General features: G+C 33.9%; 1 protein-coding gene across 47 annotated transcripts in view; it reads right to left on the bottom strand.

Moving 5' to 3' along the window:
• The window catches only part of NRXN1 (neurexin 1), a 1,160,645-nt gene that overhangs the window by 141,814 nt on the left and 995,633 nt on the right, over positions 1–23,198 (bottom strand). For 34 of the 47 annotated variants that reach the window (XM_078349361.1, XM_078349363.1, XM_078349368.1 and 31 more), the window contains 2 exons: positions 10,328–10,417; positions 8,650–8,969 (listed from right to left, as the gene is read on the bottom strand). In XM_078349361.1, the coding sequence (XP_078205487.1) occupies positions 8,650–8,969; positions 10,328–10,417 (410 nt within the window). The remainder of the gene's footprint in view (positions 1–8,649; positions 8,970–10,327; positions 10,418–23,198) is intronic. The other 13 variants (XM_078349383.1, XM_078349384.1, XM_078349386.1 and 10 more) reach the window with 1 other exon arrangement.

Genomic DNA, 23,198 nt, shown 5'->3' with positions numbered 1-23,198 from the left:
AGCCTCCCAAAGTGCTGGGATTTCAGGTGTGAGCCACCGCACTGGCCACAACTTAGATTTTAAAGACACCAACAAGAGAATGTGGGTAATTTCAGAGTCAGGGTAGTGTTTAGCACATTACCAACACTTAAGACGTGAAATAGTATGTTTCTCCAATATGCTTGTTATTAAAAAGAGACTAAAATATCTTTTCTCCTTTAAGTGTGTCTCAGATTCAATTGTGTTAGTAATGCTGTTAATAATACACTCTAAATTTGTGATATACAAAATCTCTGCTATTGTTGATATAGGGCTTTCTCTAAGGTTTGAGAAATGGTTCTTTAAAAAAATCCTGAATTGCTAGGTATTTTATCAAGAATACCATAATAATACCTAGCAAAGTGTGCTACATATATTATAGTTGCACAGAAGATATTTACAAATTTGTAATTTTAAATAAAAATGTTGTGGATTTACAGGCAACATACAGCATGGTAAGAAAATACACACATATGTACCCACCTATTTTGTTTTGTTAATTATCATTTAGAATGCTTACTAGATAAACCATTGGTTAATGCAAGTGCTAGTTGTCTGCCTTGAGATTTTTATATAAAGAGTATAGTGTTAACAAGAATGTAGTGAGAGTTGTTTGGTAAATGCTGAATGAAGGCAGATAAATTAGCTGAGCCTTCTCTTGAGGTTCCAGCCTTACGGTGTTAATATATTTTTATTGCTGGAGAACTTTTCAGTGATACCAACAGATAAAAAAAATCTAATATAGGCTCTAGATGATAAAACATGTAAGAAATTAACATAGAGATTTAAAATTAATATTGACTGAGTTTATTGAGCAAGCTTAACGTTTACATATATCATGAAGGAGAAAAGTAAGTATTGTTGACACACACAGACACTCGTATACACACAATTATATTTCTTAATGCTTCAGATGCTTTTGCTTCCTCCTTCCCCTCACAGAAAATGAATATTACATGTAAGAGATGAGTAAATCAATAGATGTAATAAAAACATAGGTATATATTTGAAAATCAGAAGTTCACAAAGTATTGTAGAACAAATAATTTGTAGTGCTGGTTAAAAACTAAGACATTTAACTTAGGTTATATTTTTATAACCTAATTATTTAATAAAAAGATATTCCTTTGTCCTACAAATGAGACTGGACATTTTAGAGAAAGTGCCAAAGGTAAAATCACTGTCATGTATCAATTAGCTACAAAGACTTCATTCAATATTTCCCATGCTGATAAAGAATATATCAAAAGATATATCAAAAATCATAAGCCCAATCTCGTCTAACTCACAGCTGGAAGTACTTGATGTTTTTCATTCTCAAGTTGAAAAATGAGTATATAATGAATTCTTAAGCTCCTTAATCAAAATATGTTATCAAGGACAGATACAGAAATCCTATTTGCAAGATTCAGTACCACACCATGAAATTAGCTTCTGTCTGTGAACAACTGGGAAATAGATACAAGAAATTTCTCGAGTGCTCAGTCAACAATAATTTCAAGTTGGTGAAGGAGGAGGGGAGGTTGAGTAAAACCGTGCAAGTTAGGGGGATCCCCAGAAAGCTCTTCATTGTCCAGGACTGTCCCAACATTGCAGTGTGTGTAGTGCTCATGGGCCTCATGTTAACTCTCCCTTTGTGTCTTTACCTGCCCTTTACTGCCCCTCACTTCCCATACTTAAATACATCCCTTAGGGGAAAGGTGCTGCCTCATTCAACAGAGAATTCAGCTTGGTAGATGCGCTGCTATAGAAACAGCTATTCTTCAAGGTTAGAGAAAATAACTTTAAAGGTAAGAAAGATGCTTTAATTTACAATGTGTACCTAAGGAATGCTTCTTAGACATGACTTTCAGTTGTACAGTGCTCACCTATGTCATGTCAGGTACTTTTAAAATTTCTTTATATTTTAGGATGAACATGTGAAATTTCTATTTTTTACAGTAAAAAATTGGTGAAGTAGCCATAATTTCACATGGTTCTTATACCCTTGATTCATATAATCCTCACAATAAATCTATGAGGTGGGAAAGTAAGGTAGTGAAAGGCTAAGTAACTCATAGGTAGTATATGCTAAATTCGAGGCTGAGATTTAGTTGGACATTTTGGCTTCTGGAGTCAATGCCCTTGGCGACTATGCATAGTGCCCCAACCTCCCATGCAAGTGTTCAGACCTTTGACTCCCAGAACACAGGGCCTCATAATCTGACCGTATTAGGTATCCAGCATGGAACCATATTTATAGGCAATGCCTAAATAGATACAATTAGAGGGAGTAATACATGATACAGAACTAAATTTCACTCATGGTTCAAACACTTACTGTGTGACCTTGGACAAATTGTTCACATTTCTGAAGGCCGAACTTCTCAGTCTATCAGATAGAAATAAAATTGTTTATAGATGCATTAAGGAAGGGAATAATATAATCATAATTGCATTTTTGAAAGGCTAGTCTGACACCTGGGTGGAGATCACAATGGAGGTGGTTAAGACTATGAGAAGGCAGGAAGTGATGAGATTCTGCATAAAGGCAATATATAAGGGCAGAAGACCAGATCACTTCAAAGTATCCTGAAAAATATTCTTAAGCTCCTTAAGAAAAAAAGTGGTCAGCATAGCTTTGGGTAAGTTAGCTTTTCTATGCCTCAATTGTCTACTTTGTAGAAGAGGAATAATACTACCAAGCTGTACATTTTGAGTTCTCAAAAACATATATTTTTATCTCTTCTTCTTCCTGAATGATTATACTTCTGATTTAATTAGCAAGATACTTAGAAGCCAGAGGACCACAGAGGTCAAGTCCTTCTAGAGGTTACAAACAGGTAAAGTGTATCTTGGTGTTGCCTTTACTCTTTTCTCTGGCTTCTGGCTTCTGGCTTCTGGCTTCCTAATGAAGCTAATGCTGCCAGTGCTACTATCCACACAGGGTGCAATTGTGCTGGGTCTGAGAAAATGCCTGAATGTTAATATACCAACATTTTGTGTAATGGATACCTACATCTCTAACACTTTATGCACATCTATTCAAAAGAGATTTTCATTTCACGGTTCCCCTCCACACACAGGCATCCCCTTCTTTCTTCCTCTGCTTTTTCTCCTGTAGCCTTTGACATCCCATGCTATTTGTTTCCTTGTTCATTGCTCATCTTCTCTAACTAGGACATACGTTTTGTGCAGAAAGTCTAATTTTGTTCAATGCTGTATTTCTATGGACTACAAAGATACTAAAAGGTACCTAAGATACTGTAAGTGCTCATCAAACTCAGTTTAGTGAATGAATGAATGGATAAATGAATATATTTATCTAGGACTAGCTTTGTGGGAAGACGTCTCAAAACCAAGCTTGCATCTACCGAGAGAGCATTTTGTCACCTAGTAAAACTGCCAGACCTCAAAGAAAATGCACCACGCAGAACTAAACAAACAAATAAAACCTTTAAAATGCAATACTCTAGCACTTTTTCTTGCCAGTAATGAGAGGAGAAAAACACATTCTGAATAACTTGCTTACGCACATTTAAAATTACAATAAATTACACTCTTCTCACCAGGCACCATTAAGTTTAGGAGAACATGCCTTTGTATATATTTTAAAGTCTACACTAAAGTGTTTTTCTTTCAAATGTGCACAAAAATTTGCTGTAAAAAGGTACATTAATTTAAGTGAATTCAGAAGAATGATTGAACTAGGGAAAATAAATTAATTATTCATGTCACCAGTATTTTTATATGCACAATGGTTATCAGAAACATGCATAATTGTAAGTAATGTTATTATTTTTTAATAGTAAAACCATAGCTAAAGTTAATTAATGTTTTTAATAAAATAAAAATATGTTCTTTGAAGTTGCCAAATGTATTTTGTTGGCTCTAAATATCTTACAAGGAAATACATGTAAACTCTGCTTACATATTTGAAATAAATAATATTCATTTTTCAAGAGTACCTCCAAAGCCTCCAAGAAAGCAACAGAAGTGTCCAATATATTCAAATATTCTTTTCTTGCATGAACATTAATTGGGTGCCTTTTCAGAAAACCCAACTGGGAATCAAATGCCACTGACTTTAATGGGATGTCTCATATGTGAAATGCACATCTCTGACAATCTACCAATAATATTTCTTGAATTCTCAACAATTCCTTTCCTTGAGTAGGTTTGCTAACTCCACCCTGAAAAAAGTGCCTAACTGATACCATGGAACTGCTCCAATACATTTTTCACTCATATTTACTGATTTTATCTCACTATATAATTTAATTTCTTCCCAAGAGTTGCAAATTATAGTTCCTCCAGTCAAACACCAGAATCTCCCAAAACTTTATACTCTCTCTTTTCTCAAGATTTTTGAAACAAGATGAAAAAAAAATGAAAAAGATTATGGATTCTAAAAACCAGGCAAGGATATCAGAATCAAATTCTGCTCTGAATTCAAAGAATAGGACATAATTCTTACTATTCTTATGAAGTATGATTTTCTTACAAAGGTAAATCTTAGATATGCTGTAAATGTAGAGTACAATATAATTTATAGACCAAATGGGATACTTTTGGAGTCAAAAATATACTATTAATAATTACATTGAGTATCAGGTATGTACAGGTACTATCCAGTCTGACTGGGCTGTATGACCACATGATGGAAGACAGAGGTGAAATCTGTTTTGATAAATAATTATGAGAAGATCTAATTAAGAACATCATAACTAGAATCAAAGAAAAATTTTAGAGCTGAGTACAACTCAAGAGATTCCTAGTTCAACCTACTTAGTTTTCAGAGGCAGCGAGGCCAAAGTACAATGATGTGACCCACGTTGTCCACATCACAGAATGAGGTAGGTGGTTTGTGTTAAAAGTGGAAACCGGTCTCCTCGTTTACTATGCTATTTCCATTTTACTACAATCTGTCTAAGTAAAATACACTATTAAGGATTCCTCGTCTCCACAGTTTATATGCAGCTTGTAAAATATTCTCGAAGAAAAGAACAAAAAGACCATAAAATATGCTATAAAGAACATTCCAGAAGCAATGTCAGAAGCTTGATCGTAGCAGAAACAGCACTGCTCAATTTTCTACTCTATGTGGACAGCCAAAGGAAGAAAATGTCCTCTTCACGTTGGCTTACAGTTACTCATCTCATAAGACATTGCAAGTTGAACTGGAAGAGGGAAGCATTCAGCAGCCAAAACACTTGATGACACTCCTGCCCCACCCCAAGAAGCTCTCAGAATCTCCACAAACTTTATACCATCAATAATTTTTGCAAATATTTGCTTTCTGAGATTAGCCTTCTGGAAAGTTGCATAAAACGAGGGGGTCTTATGAAAACATTTTAAAATTACATATTCCAAGTAAAATGAATTTTATATATTTTATGTAACCCATATCAAAAGTTACTATCAATATTGTTATCTTCACATTGAAAAGAAACCATTTGATCAGAAGTTTTGGTAAATGTCCCTATTCTTGATATAAATTATATCTTTCTAAAGTAAACATCAGGCTAAAAATTGATTATCATTCATGAACTTCCTTTTTTAAAAACTTTTTAAAGGATATTTACTTTAAAGTAGGAATATTAACAGGACTTTATGGAGGTAATTTTGATGAATACTCCTATGTTCTCTGAGTCTGAAAACTGAAATACACTTCTCCCCTATCACTATCCCTGCAGGATGGCTGAACAAACCTCATCTCATTTATTTGAAATGAATCCAATTTAATTCTGCCTGAGCAAAAAATCTGTTTCCATAGTTTTAAAACATGCAATCACCCCAAGGTACATTGCCACTGTAGCTTAAGTGGCTCAATGTTATCACTGAGAAAAATACACTTTGATTGAGAAAACAGTCCAGTGTGGCTTTTGAAAAATGAAATGACCCTTTCTGATATACAATTTAGTAAGAGAGTTGATAAAAGCAGTATGGGCAAAATAAAGGAAGATGCTTATCCAACCTGCAAAATAGGTCAAAGGTTACAATTTTGAAATTAACATTAGAAATTTATCTCACATTTAAACTTCCTAGAATTTGACTAAGTCTAACAAGGAAGTACTTTAAATGTTATATGTATTGGTAGTCTCTCTGTATTGAAAGGATAATTGAAAAGTCAATTATGAGTTATGGAAAATTTTCAACAAATTATTCTGTTACTGAAATATAAATAAATTGCTTTCCTCCCTAATGTTTTTCCCCATACATACATGCATTATTACATGTATTCATGTATATATATATATATATATATATATATATAAAATCTCACTACTTAAGAAAATGTTAAGAACTATTAGCTCAACTTTAAAATACTATTGCTATAATTGAATACTTGTAACATATTAATTCAAATTATTTAATTGCTGTCATTGGTTTGTTTAAAAAATCTAAAAATTTTAAATATCTATTTATAAATATACTTAATAATCTTTTAAGTCAATATCTCCTCAAATGGACCAACTATTCACTAATTGATTAGATCATTTACTTCTATGAACTGCTGCTGTCTTTAAACATGTAATAGCTTAAAAAAAAAGAGGCTCTTTTCATTGGCAATTAGTGAGCAGTTAACTGTTTACCTTTTGTATTAATTAATATTGTAAAATGCATACATCTTTATTTCTGTATTTCTAGTTATTTAGCTTTCAAATAAAATAGTTATTTTGTACTTAAAAATAATATTTCTTAATATACATTACTAATTGATAAAACACATTAAACCAGTGCTGCTAATTTTTTTCTTGTTTTGGGGCACCTATGGTTTATAGAGGAACCATGGCAACTATAATTTCATTAATGATAAAACAAGACAACTAAGAAAATAACTATTTCAAATTATATTCATAAAAGTATTCTTAACTCTGAATGTCCTCTTGTGAGTTAGTTTAGATAAAGAAAAGTATATCAATGTATTTGAGTTTCATTTTTCCTGTATCAGATTCACTTTAATAACTTGCTTCTCATTATATGAACCATAAATCTACAACAACAATAACAAATCATTAATGAAATATTAACAAAGAATGTTAAATGGAGCTACTGGGGAAGCATAAATCTGTCCAAAGTCACAAGTCTTTATCCAAGGAACGAAGCGCTATGATGTTATCGGCAACCTTGTAAATCCTAACAAAAGAGAAAATCAACAAAAGGATCACACTCCAGGCAAATATTCCTACTAAAATGTGTATTCCATGAGGGCAGGGGTTTTTGTTTACTGTTACCAATATATTCTCATGCCCTAGAAAAGTATCTGACACATGTAGAAAGTGATCAATAAATATATATTTGCGAACATCCTATAAAACATCGCATTTTACTTTGCAGCCAAATGCAGATAGGAAAAGAGAGAAAAAAGAAAATAAATGCACATGTAGGTGTTATATGTCCAACACTACATTTAAGAATTTACAGAATTTGTATTTTTTGGCCATCACTCTTCTCCTAGGACATTTCTCTATTCTGTTTCTCTCACCCTTTCCCATTCAAAGTAAAAATCAGAATCTATTTTCTTCTTTTTCTGGGAAATATATGTTAACTCGTATTTACGGTGCTGATACAAACAACATTTGCCTTCTATTATTTCCTTCCAAACCAGATGCAGGTCTGTTTCAAACACAAGAAGTCAAAGCAAGTTTAAAAATAATTGTCATTCTTGGTTTTTCAGAATGTACTTTTCTAGAAAAGTAGGGATTGTGTGTTTGGAAAAACTTTAAATAGCACCACTGAATATACTCACTAAGTTAGTAAAACAGAACAAAATGAAACAATCAATTTTGGACCAAGAAAAATACACAATTCTGAAAAAATTAACAACTGGATATGTACCAAGACTATAAAATCTAATCGCATTTAATGGCATTTGAACAGCATCTAACAGCATTTGGAAGAAGATTTTAAAATTTTTTTCCTGTGCTCTTCAGTGATGGAACACCGATATCCAAACCAGTGCCTGAAATGTAGTAGGCAATCAATAATTACATCCTGACAGAATTAACATACTTCCAATTGTACAAATGCCACATGTAAAAAGTATATTCTTCAAAAATTTTAGGAACAAGATTGAACCATAAGCTAATTAAAGTTAATTCTAGGTGAGGGCAATTAATCACATATACAGAATATCTTACCCCATATTTTGGGTTTGTGTTCTCATCATTCACCAAGAATCAATTCAAAATTTTTTAACTTCAAAATACAATAGAAGTATTGTACTACTGAAATGTCTTTTCCAAGCTTAAATTTGATTTCATTTTATTTTGAAGTGCTGAGTTTAAACAGACAAGTTTTTTCAAATATTTCATTAACTTCTTCATTTAAACTAAAAAATGAAAATCCTATGTAATTAGAAGACAATCCACTCAGCTTGGGCTAGAGGAGGGTTATTGAATCAAGACTATCATTTAGCATCTAACAAACCAAAACAAAATCTTTTATAAAAAGTCCACAAACCTCTAGTGAAAAGCATATACACATTTCATATTCAAACAGAATGCATTATGTTAAGCCAGTCTCAAAAAAAGCTGTAATGCCTGAGATCAGAAAAGTGTTCCATTTTAGAGAAGACACATCTGCAGAAAAGCCCATTATCATAAATAACATAGAATGAAAATGAAGGAATGAAATCCACAGGCTCACCTGACTAATGGGTTCTTTTGTTGGGGGCTTTCCTCTTCTGGCTGTGCTAGTAGCCAGGGTTGTGGTAGTCTCCATAATTGATGTGGACATCTCTGACTGCATGGCAGTGGCTGTCGACTCAGTTGTCATAGAGGAAGGCACTTCACCAACCAGTCTCACATTTCCCACTATGGCGATGTTGGCATCGTTTTCAGCTGCCATATTCAGAACTTTCAAGCCATTGTAGTAAAGCCCAGAGAGTTGGCCCTGGAAGGGCTGGCCCTGCTCTTTCCCGCCAATTATTATGGTTGCTTGGCTATTGAAGATTGTGAGCTGACGCCCTGTAAAAATAATATTACATACATGCAAAAATGTTGATTGTGAACTCTATATCTAAAAAGGATGATAAAACACATCTTTCATGGGGTGAATAATGAGAGCAATAAACTATAAGAGAGGCAATTGGCTCATAATTCATTGCTTATAAATGAGGTGTCCATGAAATGCATAATTATTGGCAAATACTTGTAAATTCTCAACTTATTGTAAATGTAGTGCTTTTGCTAAAAGACCAATCAAAGATACGTATTACAAATCAGTTTTTAGTGGATCCCTTTCCCTTTTATGTCAAGATCTTATATTGTTGGTCTCTTAACTCTAAATTGTTGAATTTAAAAAAATGTAAGATAACATTTCAAGTATTTGTCATTCTGAAATTACTACTGACAGAAACTAATACGTAGTAGCTGAAATCTAATTTAAATTTTATGGTAAAAATTTCATAATTCACATAATTTCCACATATAACTATATGCTATTCTTTAGTATTGTTTATTTTTTGAAGGCATTCATTGTTATTTGGATTATTCTATTTTTCCGGCAATCACACTGAAAAGAAATGCATGGTTTACACTGAGGATGTCAGAGACAAAAAAAATTCCAAAAATATTTTTCTGATTGGCTTTCAGCAAGTCTATCAAAACAAAACAAAATGAAAAAAGAAATAGCTTCAGATGTAAAAAGCGGCTTCAGGAATGATACACAAACCGATGGAGAAATTATGGCACATTTCCATCAAACAGCAATCCTTAACAACAGTACCATTATCATCAAATTGAGTATCCAGTTTTAGCAGATTGTTCTCTGCTCATAAAAGCATGCACACAACTTTAAGTTCAGTTTTAATTAGGGCTTGTTCCCAAATCCTCTTAGAAGGTTGCAAACGTTAAAGGGACTTCATTATGACTGGCAATTCATATTGCCCACTATTTAAGATTCCTAGAGTTTAAACAAAGAGTTTTTTTTTTTCAGGACCATAATAAAGATATCAGAACTACATATATTTTAGTTAATAATTTAGAGGCTGGAACATGTAATATAATCTATGAATGATTTATCATTTTGGGTTAATGCTTGCTGTGAGTACCCTCATAGATTGAGTTAGTGGATTATATTTAACAGTCCCTTTAACCTTAAGTTAACTGGGTAAGATTATTAAACAGCTGGTACGTCTAAAAATGTATAGAAATTATTATACAAGGTATGCAAATATTACTATCTACATTTTACTGTTTTAAATTTGTTTTTAATTTAGTTTTACGGAAAATTTATTTTTTATGTTTATTAGTGTTACAATGAAGTACTACTTGGTTATGTTCAAATTATTTTTTTATTTGAAGTTTTAATCAATGTTTTTTACCTTTGTCGAGTAGCCATTCATCAACTACTCGACCAAGTCGATATGGAATTCGCTGTCTAGCAATCGCCAGGCGCTCGTTATCATTGTTTCCTTTAAAGTTTAAAGAGACATTTCATTGGTTAAAATCTGTAAGGTCAAAGGTTAAAAGTTAATACTTAAAGCTTGAGCTATACAGTTGCCACATGATTTTTTGAAATTTGGAATTTTAAAAAGTTCTACCTAGAACATTTCATGTTTCAGACTTGTCATTCATTCATTTATTTTATTTTAGCAAACAAAATTATTCCTATGTTAATTGAAAATTAGAAATCTGCATTTGAGCTAGGTTATTAAACTTATGTTATAGACAGACCCGAACAACCAATTTAAACAGCATATAATAGCTTTACAAAAAATGACCATTGACCTCAGGGTTTTGTCTTTTTGATGTTTCTTATTAACTAGTTAAACATGTTCAGGTGAAACAGGTTTAAGTTTTCAAAATACATTCAACCTCTTATTCGAGATTAATAATTTATGATCACCAAACTTAATACCATCTTTGGCACAATGAAGCATCTAAAACAGGCCTAGCATACTTTATTTTCTAGTCAGAAAACAGAAATTCTTATTCACTTCATTTAAGAAAACAACAAAGTCCAAATAATTCTTGTGTATTTCACATAAATTGGTTTATCAATCACTTGGAAATCACAAGAGAATACATCTTGCATCATCCAGATATGTTATAAGAGGAAAAGGCTTTGACAAAAGTGACTTTATTTGAATGTCCTTGAGTTTCATTTAAAGCTTAACATGCTGAAGCAAATAGCATTTGAAAAATAACTATATGTATGTTTTTATATAGTCAAGTATCTGCTTTTTATTAAGTTATTCTTTAAAAGCATGACAGCTTAAGGAAGAAATATAAGCCACAAACAGTGGCCCCTATTCATAGATCTAAACTAAGTGAGAGCCCTACTTCTCTGAATAAAAAATTATCTCCTAGAAACACTGTTTAAATTGACCTTGAATATTGCTTGCAAATAGATGAGTGTTTTCTTGATCTATAAAGCACTTAGGAAGAATCTGAGATGCCATCTTGGTGTTCAATTGTGTACAATGCAAGATGAGATTTTCTATTCCATTAGAATTAACTAACATGGAAATTTGAGCTAAGACATTTTAGCGTTAGCTTAGATGAGGACTCGGAGGTGAAAGAAATGTTGAATGGTAGTACTACCTATATAAAAAGAGTGGAGCATTTTGTTAGAGAAGATAAATGAATAGATTTACATTTTATTCCTCTGATTTAGATTAATTTATAAATGCTTTCTTTTGCTACTCTTATGATATATTATACTTACCACAATAAACCCAGCATAATGCTGCTTACACACTTTTGGACAGACAGAAAAGAACTATATTTCAGACCTCATCAATTTGTCATTTGAATGTCTATATGGATGAAAATATTTCACACATTAATATTTAATTTAAAATGTAAATATCAAAGCCAAAGCAAATATAAAGTTTAATGGAAACATTAATATGTATTTGTCTGTATTATGTGATCATTAAAACACTGTAAAATAATATTTTATAATGTGGGAATATAGTTTTGTTTAATAATTTTTTAAAAAGGACACTAATGGTAGGAAATTCTAACCCTGTCTTCATTTTTTAAAAGTGTACACAACTTGTGTTTTCTTTTGTGTGTTTGCATGTATGTATATTTGGAAATTTTTTTTAAATGTAAAACTAGTTACTTTCGGACAGTGTGATTATTGATCAATTACATGTTTTTGGCTTGTATGTGATTTTATATAATAATCATGTTTTACATGTGTAATTTGAAAAGCAATTACAAAATATTTTTCAAAAATACATACCCTTTGCTCTATAGTCTTCTTTCTCACTCAATACTCATACCAACTCACACTGGTATAACACCTCTGACAGCTTTATAATTAGGTGGTTCCTCATGTTTTTCATGCTAGAGTTTTCCAATCATCAGGAATGGCCCACATTCTCTCAGACACCATCCAAATCTAGGTCACAAATCCCTCTTGCTCAATTACTTCTACAGACTATTGACAGATTTCTCTGCATCTTCTCTGTAATTAATCACACCCATTTTCCACATATCAGCCAATATCTAATCATGCCACTTGTCTAGTATAACCCTTCCCATTTCCCTTAGGATGAAATCTCAGACCCTTAGTGAAGTTTATAAGTACTTCCATAATCTGGTCTCTTCCTACCTCCCTGTTCCCTCTCATGGCCATCACTGCCTCAGTCTGCTCTTTTTATCCTTATGAGACTTTTTTCAATTCTTCTAAAGCTTTTCTTTCTTCTCTCTGGACCTTGGCACCTGTAGCTTCCTTTATGGGAAATACTCTCCCTTGCTCCCACCTCATCTCTATCATTCCTTAGCTAATCATTACTAATTAATGGAATCTTCTTGGCAGGAACATTGCTTCCTCAGAATGTATTTCCTGATGTCATCAAGTTAGGTTGGGACACTTGACTACATGTGTTGAAGCTCCTGAAACATGCCCTTTAGAAAGAAGCATTGAACTTGTAATTGCACATTTGATCATTTGCTTTCAAACTCCAAATTTCCCTCCATGAGGTCAAATACTATATTACTATGTGTGCATTATTTATTATTTCTTCAGTGCTTACTTGCACAATATCTATCACGCACACTCCTATAAAATATCCGTAGAATGAAGTAGTCAAGATCCCATTTTTAGTTCTGGCAACTTCTGTTGCACTATTAACTCATTCTTATAACCTAACAACATTCAAAAGAAAAAGAAAGCAAATACTAGTGTCCAGAGAATAAATCATTTGTAGCTAAGCTTCCCTTTGTACTTTCCAAAGGAAACACCGCATACTTCAGTTATAATTTTATTTTTTAATGAATTATCACTGATTTGAGCATCTCTATAATCAGTTCATTATTTGTTTAATAATAACTTCCCCATGCCATGAAATTGGTAAACATGGTTATTATTAGTAGGGAAAGGTTGGGGAAAAAATTTCTAGATAAGTGGAGAAAAATGAAAGTTTTGCAAATTATTTTAATGACTTTGAAAAAGAAAACATAAACACATAAATACATTCACTCCTACATACATACAATTTGTCCTCATACATTTAACTGTTACTAACAGAAAAATTATGTGACTGATACAGTATAGTGTAAGTCAACAGAAGATTTTGAAGATCCTTGCTAATGCTCAGCTAAAGCAAGATCATAAACATTGCATTCCCAATGATTAACAGACGTCACTTAACAACAACAGTAAAACAATTTAGAAAGTAGAGTAGGCAGTAGAGACAAGTATGAAAATATGTCATAATACGTAAGAAAGGTAGCCACACAAAGGGATCATATCTTCCTACTATCCTTGAATGTCAGATGACTGCTAATTCAGTGAGCACTGTTTTAAACTGAAGAACTTTTTAATTACAGGACAGACTTTATTCTTGTAGGGGTAATGAATGGGAAATCAGGTGGTGTTTATTCAATACAAAATATGTAACTCTATTATCTAATCTCTTTGTTCTCCTACTAGAATAAAAAACTAATGATTTCTCTGTGGCAAAATTACATACTGATAGATTGTGATATAATTTGGCTGTGTCTCCACCCAAACCTCATCTTGAACTGTAGCTCCCATAATCTCCATGTGTCATAGGAGGGACCCAGTGGGATGTAATTGAATTATGGGGGTGGGTTTTACCCACACTGTTCTCATGACAGTGAATAAGTCTTATGAGACCTAATGATTTTAAAAAGGGCAGTTCCCTTGCACATGCTCTTTTGCCTGCCACCATGTAAGACATGCCTTTGCTCCTCCTTCACCTTCCACCATGATTGGGAGGCCTCCCCCACCATGTGGAATTGTGAGTCCATTAAACTTCTTTTTCTTTATAAATTACCCAGTCTTAGGTATTTGTTCATAGCAGTATGAAAATAGACTAATACAGTAAATTAGTTCCAATATGGTGGAGTACTTCTATTAAGATACCTGAAAATGTGGAAGTGACTTTGGAACTGGGTAACAGGCAGAGGATGTAACAGTTTAGAGGGCTCATATGAAGACAGGAAGGTGTGGGAAATTTTGGAGCTTCCTAGAGACTTGTTGACTGGTTTTGACCAAAAAGTACAGGCTGAGGTGGTCTCAGATGGACATGAGGTACTTACTGGAAACTAGAGCAAAGGAGATCCTTGCTGTGTTTTGGCAAAGAGACTGGCAGCATTTTGTCCCTGCCCTAGAGATCTGTGGAACGCTGAATTTGAGAGAAATTATTTAGGGTATCTGGTGAAGGAAATTTCTAAGCAGCAGTTCCCGATGTGACTTGGGTATTTTTGAAAATATTCAGTTTTATTCATATATAAATATATGGTTTGGAATTGGAACTTATGTTTAAGAGGGAAGCAGGGCATAAAAGTTTGGAAAATCTTTAGCCTGATAAAATGATAGAAAAGAAAATCCCTTTTCTTGAGGAGAAATTCAAAAACCCTTTTCTAGCTGAGGAAGTTTGCCTAAGTAATGAGGACCCAGATATTAATTGCCAAGGCAATGAGGAAAATGTCTCCAGAGTATGTCAGAGATCTTCACAACAGCACCTCCCATCACAAGCCAGGAGGCCTAGAAAGAAAAAATGGTTTTGTGAGTTAAGCCCAAGGCCTTGCTGCTTTGCACAGTCTCAGGACTCAGTGTCTTGCACCCTAGCTGTGACTAAAAGGGGCCAATGTACAGCTCAGGTCGTTTTTTTCAGAGATTGCAAGCCCCAAGTCTTGCTGGCTTACATGTGGTGTTGAGCCTGCATGTGCACAGAAGAATTGAGGTTTGGGAATCTCTGCCTAGATTTCAGAGGATGTATAAAAACACCCAAATATCCAGGCAGAGGTATGCTGCAGGGATAGAGCCCTCATGGAGAACCTCTGCTAGGACAGTGGAGAAAGAAAATATGGGTGGGGCCCCCACACAGTCTCCACTGGGGAACTGCCTAGTGGAAATATGAGAAGGGGACTGCCATCCTACAGACTACAGAATGGGAGAGTCACCAACAGCTTGCACTGTGAACCTGAAAAAACCACAGACATTCAACATCAGCCCATGAAAGCACCTAGGAAGGGGGCTGTACCCTGCAAAGCCACAGGGGCAGAGCTGCCCAAGACCATGGGAACCCACCTCTTGCATCAGCATGATCCAGATGTGAAACATGGAGTGAAAGGAGATCATTTTGGAGCTTTAAGATTTGACTGCCCCACTGGATTTTAGACTTGTATAAGGCCTGTAGCCCCCTTCATTTTGGCCAATTTTGTTCCATTTGGAACAGGTATATTTCCTCAATGCCTGTACCCCCACTGAATCTAAGATGTAACTAACTAACTTGCTTTTGATTTTACAGGCTCATAGGCGGAAAGGACTGTCCTTGTCTCAGATGAGACTTTGGACTGTGGACTTTTGAGTTAATGCTGAAATAAGTTATGACTTTGGGGAACTGTTGGGAAAGCATAATTGATTTTGAATGAGGACATGAGATTTGGGAGGGGCCAGGGGAGGAATGATATGGTTTGGCTTTGTTCCCACCGAAATCTCATCTCAAATTGTAGCTCCCAAAATCTCCATGTCATAGGAGGGACCCAGTGGGAGGTAATTGAATCATGGGGGTGGGTTTTTCTCATGCTGTTCTCATGATAGTGAATAAGTCTCATGAGACCTAATGGTTTTATAAAGACAGTTCCCCTGCACATGCTCTCTTGCCGGCCACCATCCAAGACATGCCTTTGCTCCTCCTTCATCTTTCCACCATGACTGTGAGGCCTCCCCAGCCATGTGTAACTGTGAATCCATTAAACCTCTTTTTCTTTATAAAACACCCAGTCTCAGGTATTTCTTCATAGCAATATGAAAATGGAAACATTGTTTACCAAATGAAGACACATCTAAATAAAGTACAATGATGATGTCTTTTTAATAGATGATTCCCTAAATCTTTCCACCGTTAGGTATAAAATAGCTCAGAATGTTTAGGATCTCCAGGACTGGGCCTCTATTTTTCCTTTACCTTGTGATTGTCATAAAAATGTTATCTTGCACACTAAAACTGGTAATGGAAATATTTTAAATAATTTCTCAAGATGTGTTTTATTTCTTCACAAATTCATGGTGATATTTACTTGTAAAATAGCATTCAGTAGCTTTGCATGATTTTGTTGATTATATTTAATACTGTCCATAGTTCAATATACATCTAGACGATACATGCAATACAAAGAAAATAAAACAAACCATTTGATTGGGAAAGGTCAAAGGCAAAAATAATTTCCAGTGACCTTTTCTTTTTTTGGGAAAACTTCATGATCTAATATTAAATATGCTGGAATATAGAAGCATTACATAGAGCATTTGTGAATGGTCATTGTAAACAGGCTTAAGCTGACAGGTGAGATGAAAAACAAGTAGAATGTCCCTGAAAATTCAAATCAAAACAAAGTGGAATCTTTGGAAGAAGACACTTTTACCTTCAAGTATTCTAAATCAGAGGTAAGGATAAAGCAGTAATGACCCACTTTTCAAAGATCTATACACTTTAGGTTATAAAAAGGGTTCAAAACGAATTTCAACTTTTTATAAAAGCATAAAACTCAACTATAGCAATGTGCTGAGCAAATAAGTTTGATTTATAAAAGCAGAGCTTCTCACTGAATAGTTAAAAGGTAACAATTTAGTCTCACACTTTTCCCATGATAAAAGCAGGATAGGATTTTCCTTCGATTTCTTTTCTTTTTCCTCCAGTTAATTCTGTGTGGTTTGATCTGTTGGTACCTCCACTGAAAATGTTAGCGACAACATACATGCCTCTGCTGAAGTAATTTTCAAGCAATGAAACTTCATGTAAAATTTTGTTTATTTTCCTTCGATTTCCAAAAAGAATTAAGTATTTTTGACACAAGGAAAGACTCCCTTCCCCCCATTCCCAGTAGTAATGCCATTGCAACCAATTTATAGGCACAATCTCTAATTGGAGTGACCACTTCAGTGTAAGGTACTAAATATCACAAATACTTCAAACAAGTTTCCTGGGGTGAAGAATTCAAAGAAAAATCTGATGGCTTATACTTGAAATATAAACCATCTATTTTTTATTAAATCCCAGATAGTTTTATTTGCCTATCTGTATAGACTGAATATTTTTATCTCCCAAAATTGATCTATTGAAACCTAATTCCCAATGTGATAGTATCAGGAGGTGGAGGCTTTGGGAGCTGATTAGGTTATGAAAACAGAACTCTCATGAATGGGATTAGTGCCTTTATAAAAGAAGCTCCAAAAAACTCCCTCCCTCCTCTGTGATATGAGGATGCAGTGAAAAGATGGTCATCTGTTAACAAGGAAGCAAGCCTTCACTAGAAATGGAGTCTTGTCCTTCCTACTCTTTTGAAAGAAATAAAATTTTATTGTTTTCAAGCCACTCAGTTAATAATATTTTGTTATAATTGCCCAAATGGACAAAAACCCCATGCAACAATATTTGGTCACAGTTTAGTCTATTTATTCTATATGAACAAGCAGACTTCTGGGAAATGAGAGTAATTTCAAAGAATCAAGGTAAGTGGCACAAAGCAATAAAACTCAAATCCTCGACTTGAAGTTAAATTTCATGGTGTGACTCAGAGAACAAAGATAAATACAATTTTAATCATATTTTTATAACTATTGGTCAGTAGAGTCAAGCTATATGAACATCACTGATGTACAGCTTTTCTTTCATCTTAGATTTTAACCCTTGTTGTGTAATTTCTCCTCAGAAATAGAAGTGTCAGTGTTTGATAGATATATTAATATCTTTGGAGAAATAATTTAAAAAATGCTATAAGCCAAACATTTGTCCAGAATAATATGAAATTAAAAATAACAAGAACAAAAAAATACTTGCTTCTTTGGAAAGCATCTTATTTCTTGAGTTTTAACATTGGGAAAGGAAACACAAAAAGATTCTGAAAGTCATCTATCCCTCAAGAGAAGATTAGTAGTCTGTGTGTAGACTGATTTTTAAAGGAGAACATGACATTTGGGTATGTCTGGACCCAGAAGTCAAAGTAAAAGTTTAACATTGTTTTGTAAACTTACTCTGGTTTTAAATGCAGCATAATCGCATAATTTTCAACTAAATGCTACATGTATTGTTGTCACACAGACCATACAAATACCAAAACGCCTAACTTAGCTGATAACATTCCAAATAAGTAGACTTTGAACATCACTGGCACCTTTTGAGAAACAAAGTTTTGAAAAATATAGCTATTCTAATGAAAACATTTGTCTTATTTATTACTTTATTTCCAGTATCATTAAAATGTGTACGTACCAAATACGCATATCAAATTGGCTCCTCCCTCCTCCTGTTTCATCTTCAACCACTTATTTCTGACTCTTTAGTCATTCTGTAATTTTTTTCAATTCCTTTAGCTAAGCCAGTCCACTTTGAACATGACATTCTCGTTTGCGTTGGAAATTTCTGCATCCTTGTGTACTCAACATCCCTGCCCAGCTCAACATCTCTGCCCACTTGAACACACACACACACACACACAGACTCACACACACACACACACACACACACACACACACACACACATCTGAGGATGGCTAAATTATTTCTTTTTTAAATATCAGCTGATTCATTTCTCAAGGAAGCATTCCCTGTGTCCCCTACTCCTCCACCAAATTATTCTATTTAATGAATTCTTCCACTATGCATTCTTACAACACTTAGTAGTAATATCTATAATCATGATCAAATAAGTTCAGGTAATTGATTCTAGATTCTAGATTTTCTGTGAGCAGGAGCCATGTCTGTCTTGTTCACTGCTGTATGCCTAGGTATAACACAACAGTGGGTACCTGGTAATTGCTTGCTAAGTAATTTCTAAATGAAAACTGAACCCACCCAGTATATATATAATTATATATACGTATATATATATATAAAATTATATATACGTATATATATAGAGAGAGAGTCCACTAATTTTATATATATGTGTGTATATAAAACAAAATATATATATATACATATATAATTATATATATAAAAAATTAGTGAACACTAATAATCTTACATATATAATTACATATGTGTGTGTGTGTATATATATGTATATATGTATACATATATATCCACAAACACCATTGGCTTGTGAGAAGAACAGAATTTTGCAAAATGTTGCAGTAAATTTTGCTTTGACATCACATTTCCTTTTTTCTTCTTGCCCATTTAGTGTCCACTAATTATATATGTGTGTGTCTATTTAGTTTATTCAGTTTACTAGACATTAAACCAAATAAAGATAAAATATGTGTCTCTCTCTATATATAATATATAATTACTGAGTTATATGAAATGACTCAGTAATTCTGCTTATCTTTCATCAATTATGAATTTATCATTGGAGTACACAACAGGACAAATCTCTTAAATTTCATTTTTACACTTAAATACAAGTCAATGATTTATAGTCTGAGGTGACTTCTACTGTGGTGCATACACATTAGTAGAAAAATTAATACTATGTGAGATCCTCTCTTTTCTAATTGTCTAGAGAGCCAATCACGCCAATCTTTGATTTGGTTAGAGGGAAATTTCTGCAAGGGCTTCAGTTATCTAATGACTGTGGACAAGAAACACAGTCTTAGACTCGATGAACCTTCAGAAATATGTCTGCTCTCCAAGATTATATTTTCTAAATGTACTTTAGTAGTGAATTCTTTCAAATAAATTGAAATCTTGATATTCTGGCTTCTCTTCGGATCATATTAATCTTTTGCTTTTTACTAAATTGAAATGTTAACCCTCTAAGGAGCATTTAATTCCATATTTCATCAATAAATACATCAATGCCTTCTAAAGAAAGTAGCTTTCATTTAACCAAGGCAAAATTGATACAAACTGGAAGCTTCCACAATCAGGTAGTAGAAGTTAAGGATCTTCTAGTCTTTATAACATGAGGACGGAGGCCTTCTAGAGTTTGCCTGATTCATAGCTGATAAACAGCAGTGAGGGGCTTGGATTGTCTTCCGGACTGTTAAGACCTTACTGAATAATGAACACACTCTACCAGAATCAAAGGATGGTATTTTTCAGACAACAGGTCTAGAGCAGCCAGTCAGGCTACAATTAAGTTTTATGCATTCGGGAAAACCCAGTTTTTCACTATGAAAGTGGTCTGTAGGTAAAGAAACTAAAGAAAACAAAGGACCACCACAGAATAGAAAAATGATGTATTGAGTAGCTTTATGTTTTATGCATTCTGTTACTTGCTTATATAGGTTGTCTTATTTAATCCTGATATCGATCCTAGACCATAATTACCTTTTATTTCAGTGACGGAGAAACTGATGCTCAAGGAAATGACATAAAACTAATGCTGCATCATACATAATAGAAGGAGGAATCATCTGAACCCAGATATAGCTGACTCGAAAGCTATTCCGTGGAATAGTTATAAAGCAATATCTCTTAACATCCTGTGTCATAAGGACCAACAACTTCCCTTCAATCCTTATAGCACTCTTTTCTATAATGGAAAATGTAATTAAGTCTTGTCTACGAAGTTTCTGTCTTACAGAGTCTGGGATGAGACTGCCCTTTTGGACACATGAAATCAGTAATCTTCCCCAAATCCACAAGGATTTATCAGGAGGATTTTTTTTATTGTCACCATGTTATAGATTAAGACAGTGAAGCGGAAGTAAGTAAAGTGATCAAAGACCTGTAACAGTCAAGATCCTGGTAAGAAGCAGTATTTTGTTTTTCTCCTTTTATAATGATACCCTGTTTGTATAATCATTTGAGATGTTCCTGGCATTCCTTGTCTTTACCTCTAACTTATAAGAAAAGCCACAAGCATAATAATCCACCAACTTCACTGCTATTTGAATGTGGAACCTCTCCAGAAACACGTTGAAAATGAAGAAAGGGTCCTAGTTGTGACACAAAAGACCGCTGTACTTCACTGACCTGTGAGAGGAATAGAATTTTGCAAAATGTTACAGTAAATTTTGCTCAACGTCACATTTTCTGTTTTTCCTTCTTGCCTATTTCATATCTCTGTGTTTCCTTCTACATCTCCAGAAACGCAGTGCCTTCATGCCACCTGTCAATAACTCAAGGTGTACATTTACATCTGTGCTTCCTACACATAACTCATGTTCCCAAAATACTTCACCTTCCTTCTTCTCTAGTGCCAATAATTAAACCCTGGTTTCTTTAGTATAGCTTGGCTGGATGTTAGAAAAGCAATCTGACTCAGTATAGTCAATACATAAGCAGGGACCATGTACTCTGAAATTATTGTACTCTGAAAGACATACATCAGTACATCACATGGATTCTATTGTTGGAGAGCTTACACTTTGTCTAGGGAGTCAAGAGGCAACATGAGGAAAGTTAAAAAACAATTTAAGTGAAAGTTCAGGATAATAGATAATGAGCCATGAGTATGCAATTAACCACCATGTAAAGTCTAGTTGCCATAGAAGTGATAATGGATTCAAGCAAAGAAGGTGTGATGTAACAGAAACGATTACACCTACATCAGAATCAACATTTCATTGAAATAATGAGATAAAAATATGTCATAATATGAATATTAATCTTCCAAAGGTTGATAATTGATTATCTTAAACTTCATAATGCTATTCACCCCTACGTTTATTTTTAAATAAATACTCTTAAAGAAAACATTTTTAGTCTCAAAAATAATTACAAATATCAACAATGATTAAATATTGTTTGAAAAAACTCTGACAAAGTAAAATACACTGAAAATTGGCAAGAATTTGAGGGCAATGTGTAAAAGTGAAATATCTGTGTTAGCATGGAGAAATTAATAGTGATCTTTTTCAAACTTCAATTTTATATTATTGATACTACATTTACACACATTTCAACTTTGTTCCTACTTCTTCCTTAAACACATACACACACACACTCATTTTCTCAAAATTAAATGGAATATCTTAATGTAACGCTGCAGCAAGATGGGGTAGCAGCTCAAGAGCTCTGTCAATCATTCTCTTAGCTAGAAAGCATGCACAGCTTATGGGTGATGCGCTGTTCGTGACTAATGCTTCAGATGACATCCCAGCTCCTTATGTGAAACAGCAGGCTTTTATATCCAGTGAAACAATATCTTCATGTGAGACTGCCATGATGTTGGGCATAGAAGGCCGTAGGCTGTCTACTGCAGAGTTCAATGGTGCTTTGGGGAAGAAATTAGAAGCTTAGTGCATGTCTAACTAGCTTAAGTAATTTCTCTCTTCACATTCCACTCTTATGTGGATTTACATTAAGATATATCTAGTGTTTCTTTATACAAAGATTTGTAGAAGCACTTGTTCTCACTGGTTACTTAACATTCAAAGATTTTGGTTTGGATATTGTTTCATCAGATTAGTTCCAAATAAAGGTAACCTTGTGAATTTTGGATCTCATTGCCTGTGTGGAATTAACAGTGATTTACGTTTTCTTCCCTACACCTTTAAAGGCTGTTTGTTACCCACTGCAAAGAGACTGGAGTATCATATCAAAAACCAGCAGCAAGAAATGAAAAGCAGCAGGGACAAGCAGACAACAAAATATAGAACCTGCTCTGATAAATTAAAGGTCATACTCTGTTATCATCCTTACTAAAGAGTTCTTTTGTGCTAGCTGTGTAGCATTTAAGACAGAAGAATGGTTTAACAGCTACAAAAACAGGCAGAGCCACTGATAGACATCACTAAATACTGAGAATAAGAAAAGTGAAATGTAAGAGCAGCCCCACATTACCTTACAAATGGCATTTTGCCATTTTCCCAGT

This window comes from Callithrix jacchus, chromosome 14 (assembly GCF_049354715.1).
Source record: "Callithrix jacchus isolate 240 chromosome 14, calJac240_pri, whole genome shotgun sequence".
Taxonomy (NCBI): domain Eukaryota; kingdom Metazoa; phylum Chordata; class Mammalia; order Primates; family Cebidae; genus Callithrix; species Callithrix jacchus.
Note: the sequence above shows the minus strand (reverse complement) of the source record. Positions and strands in the feature narration are given on the sequence as shown.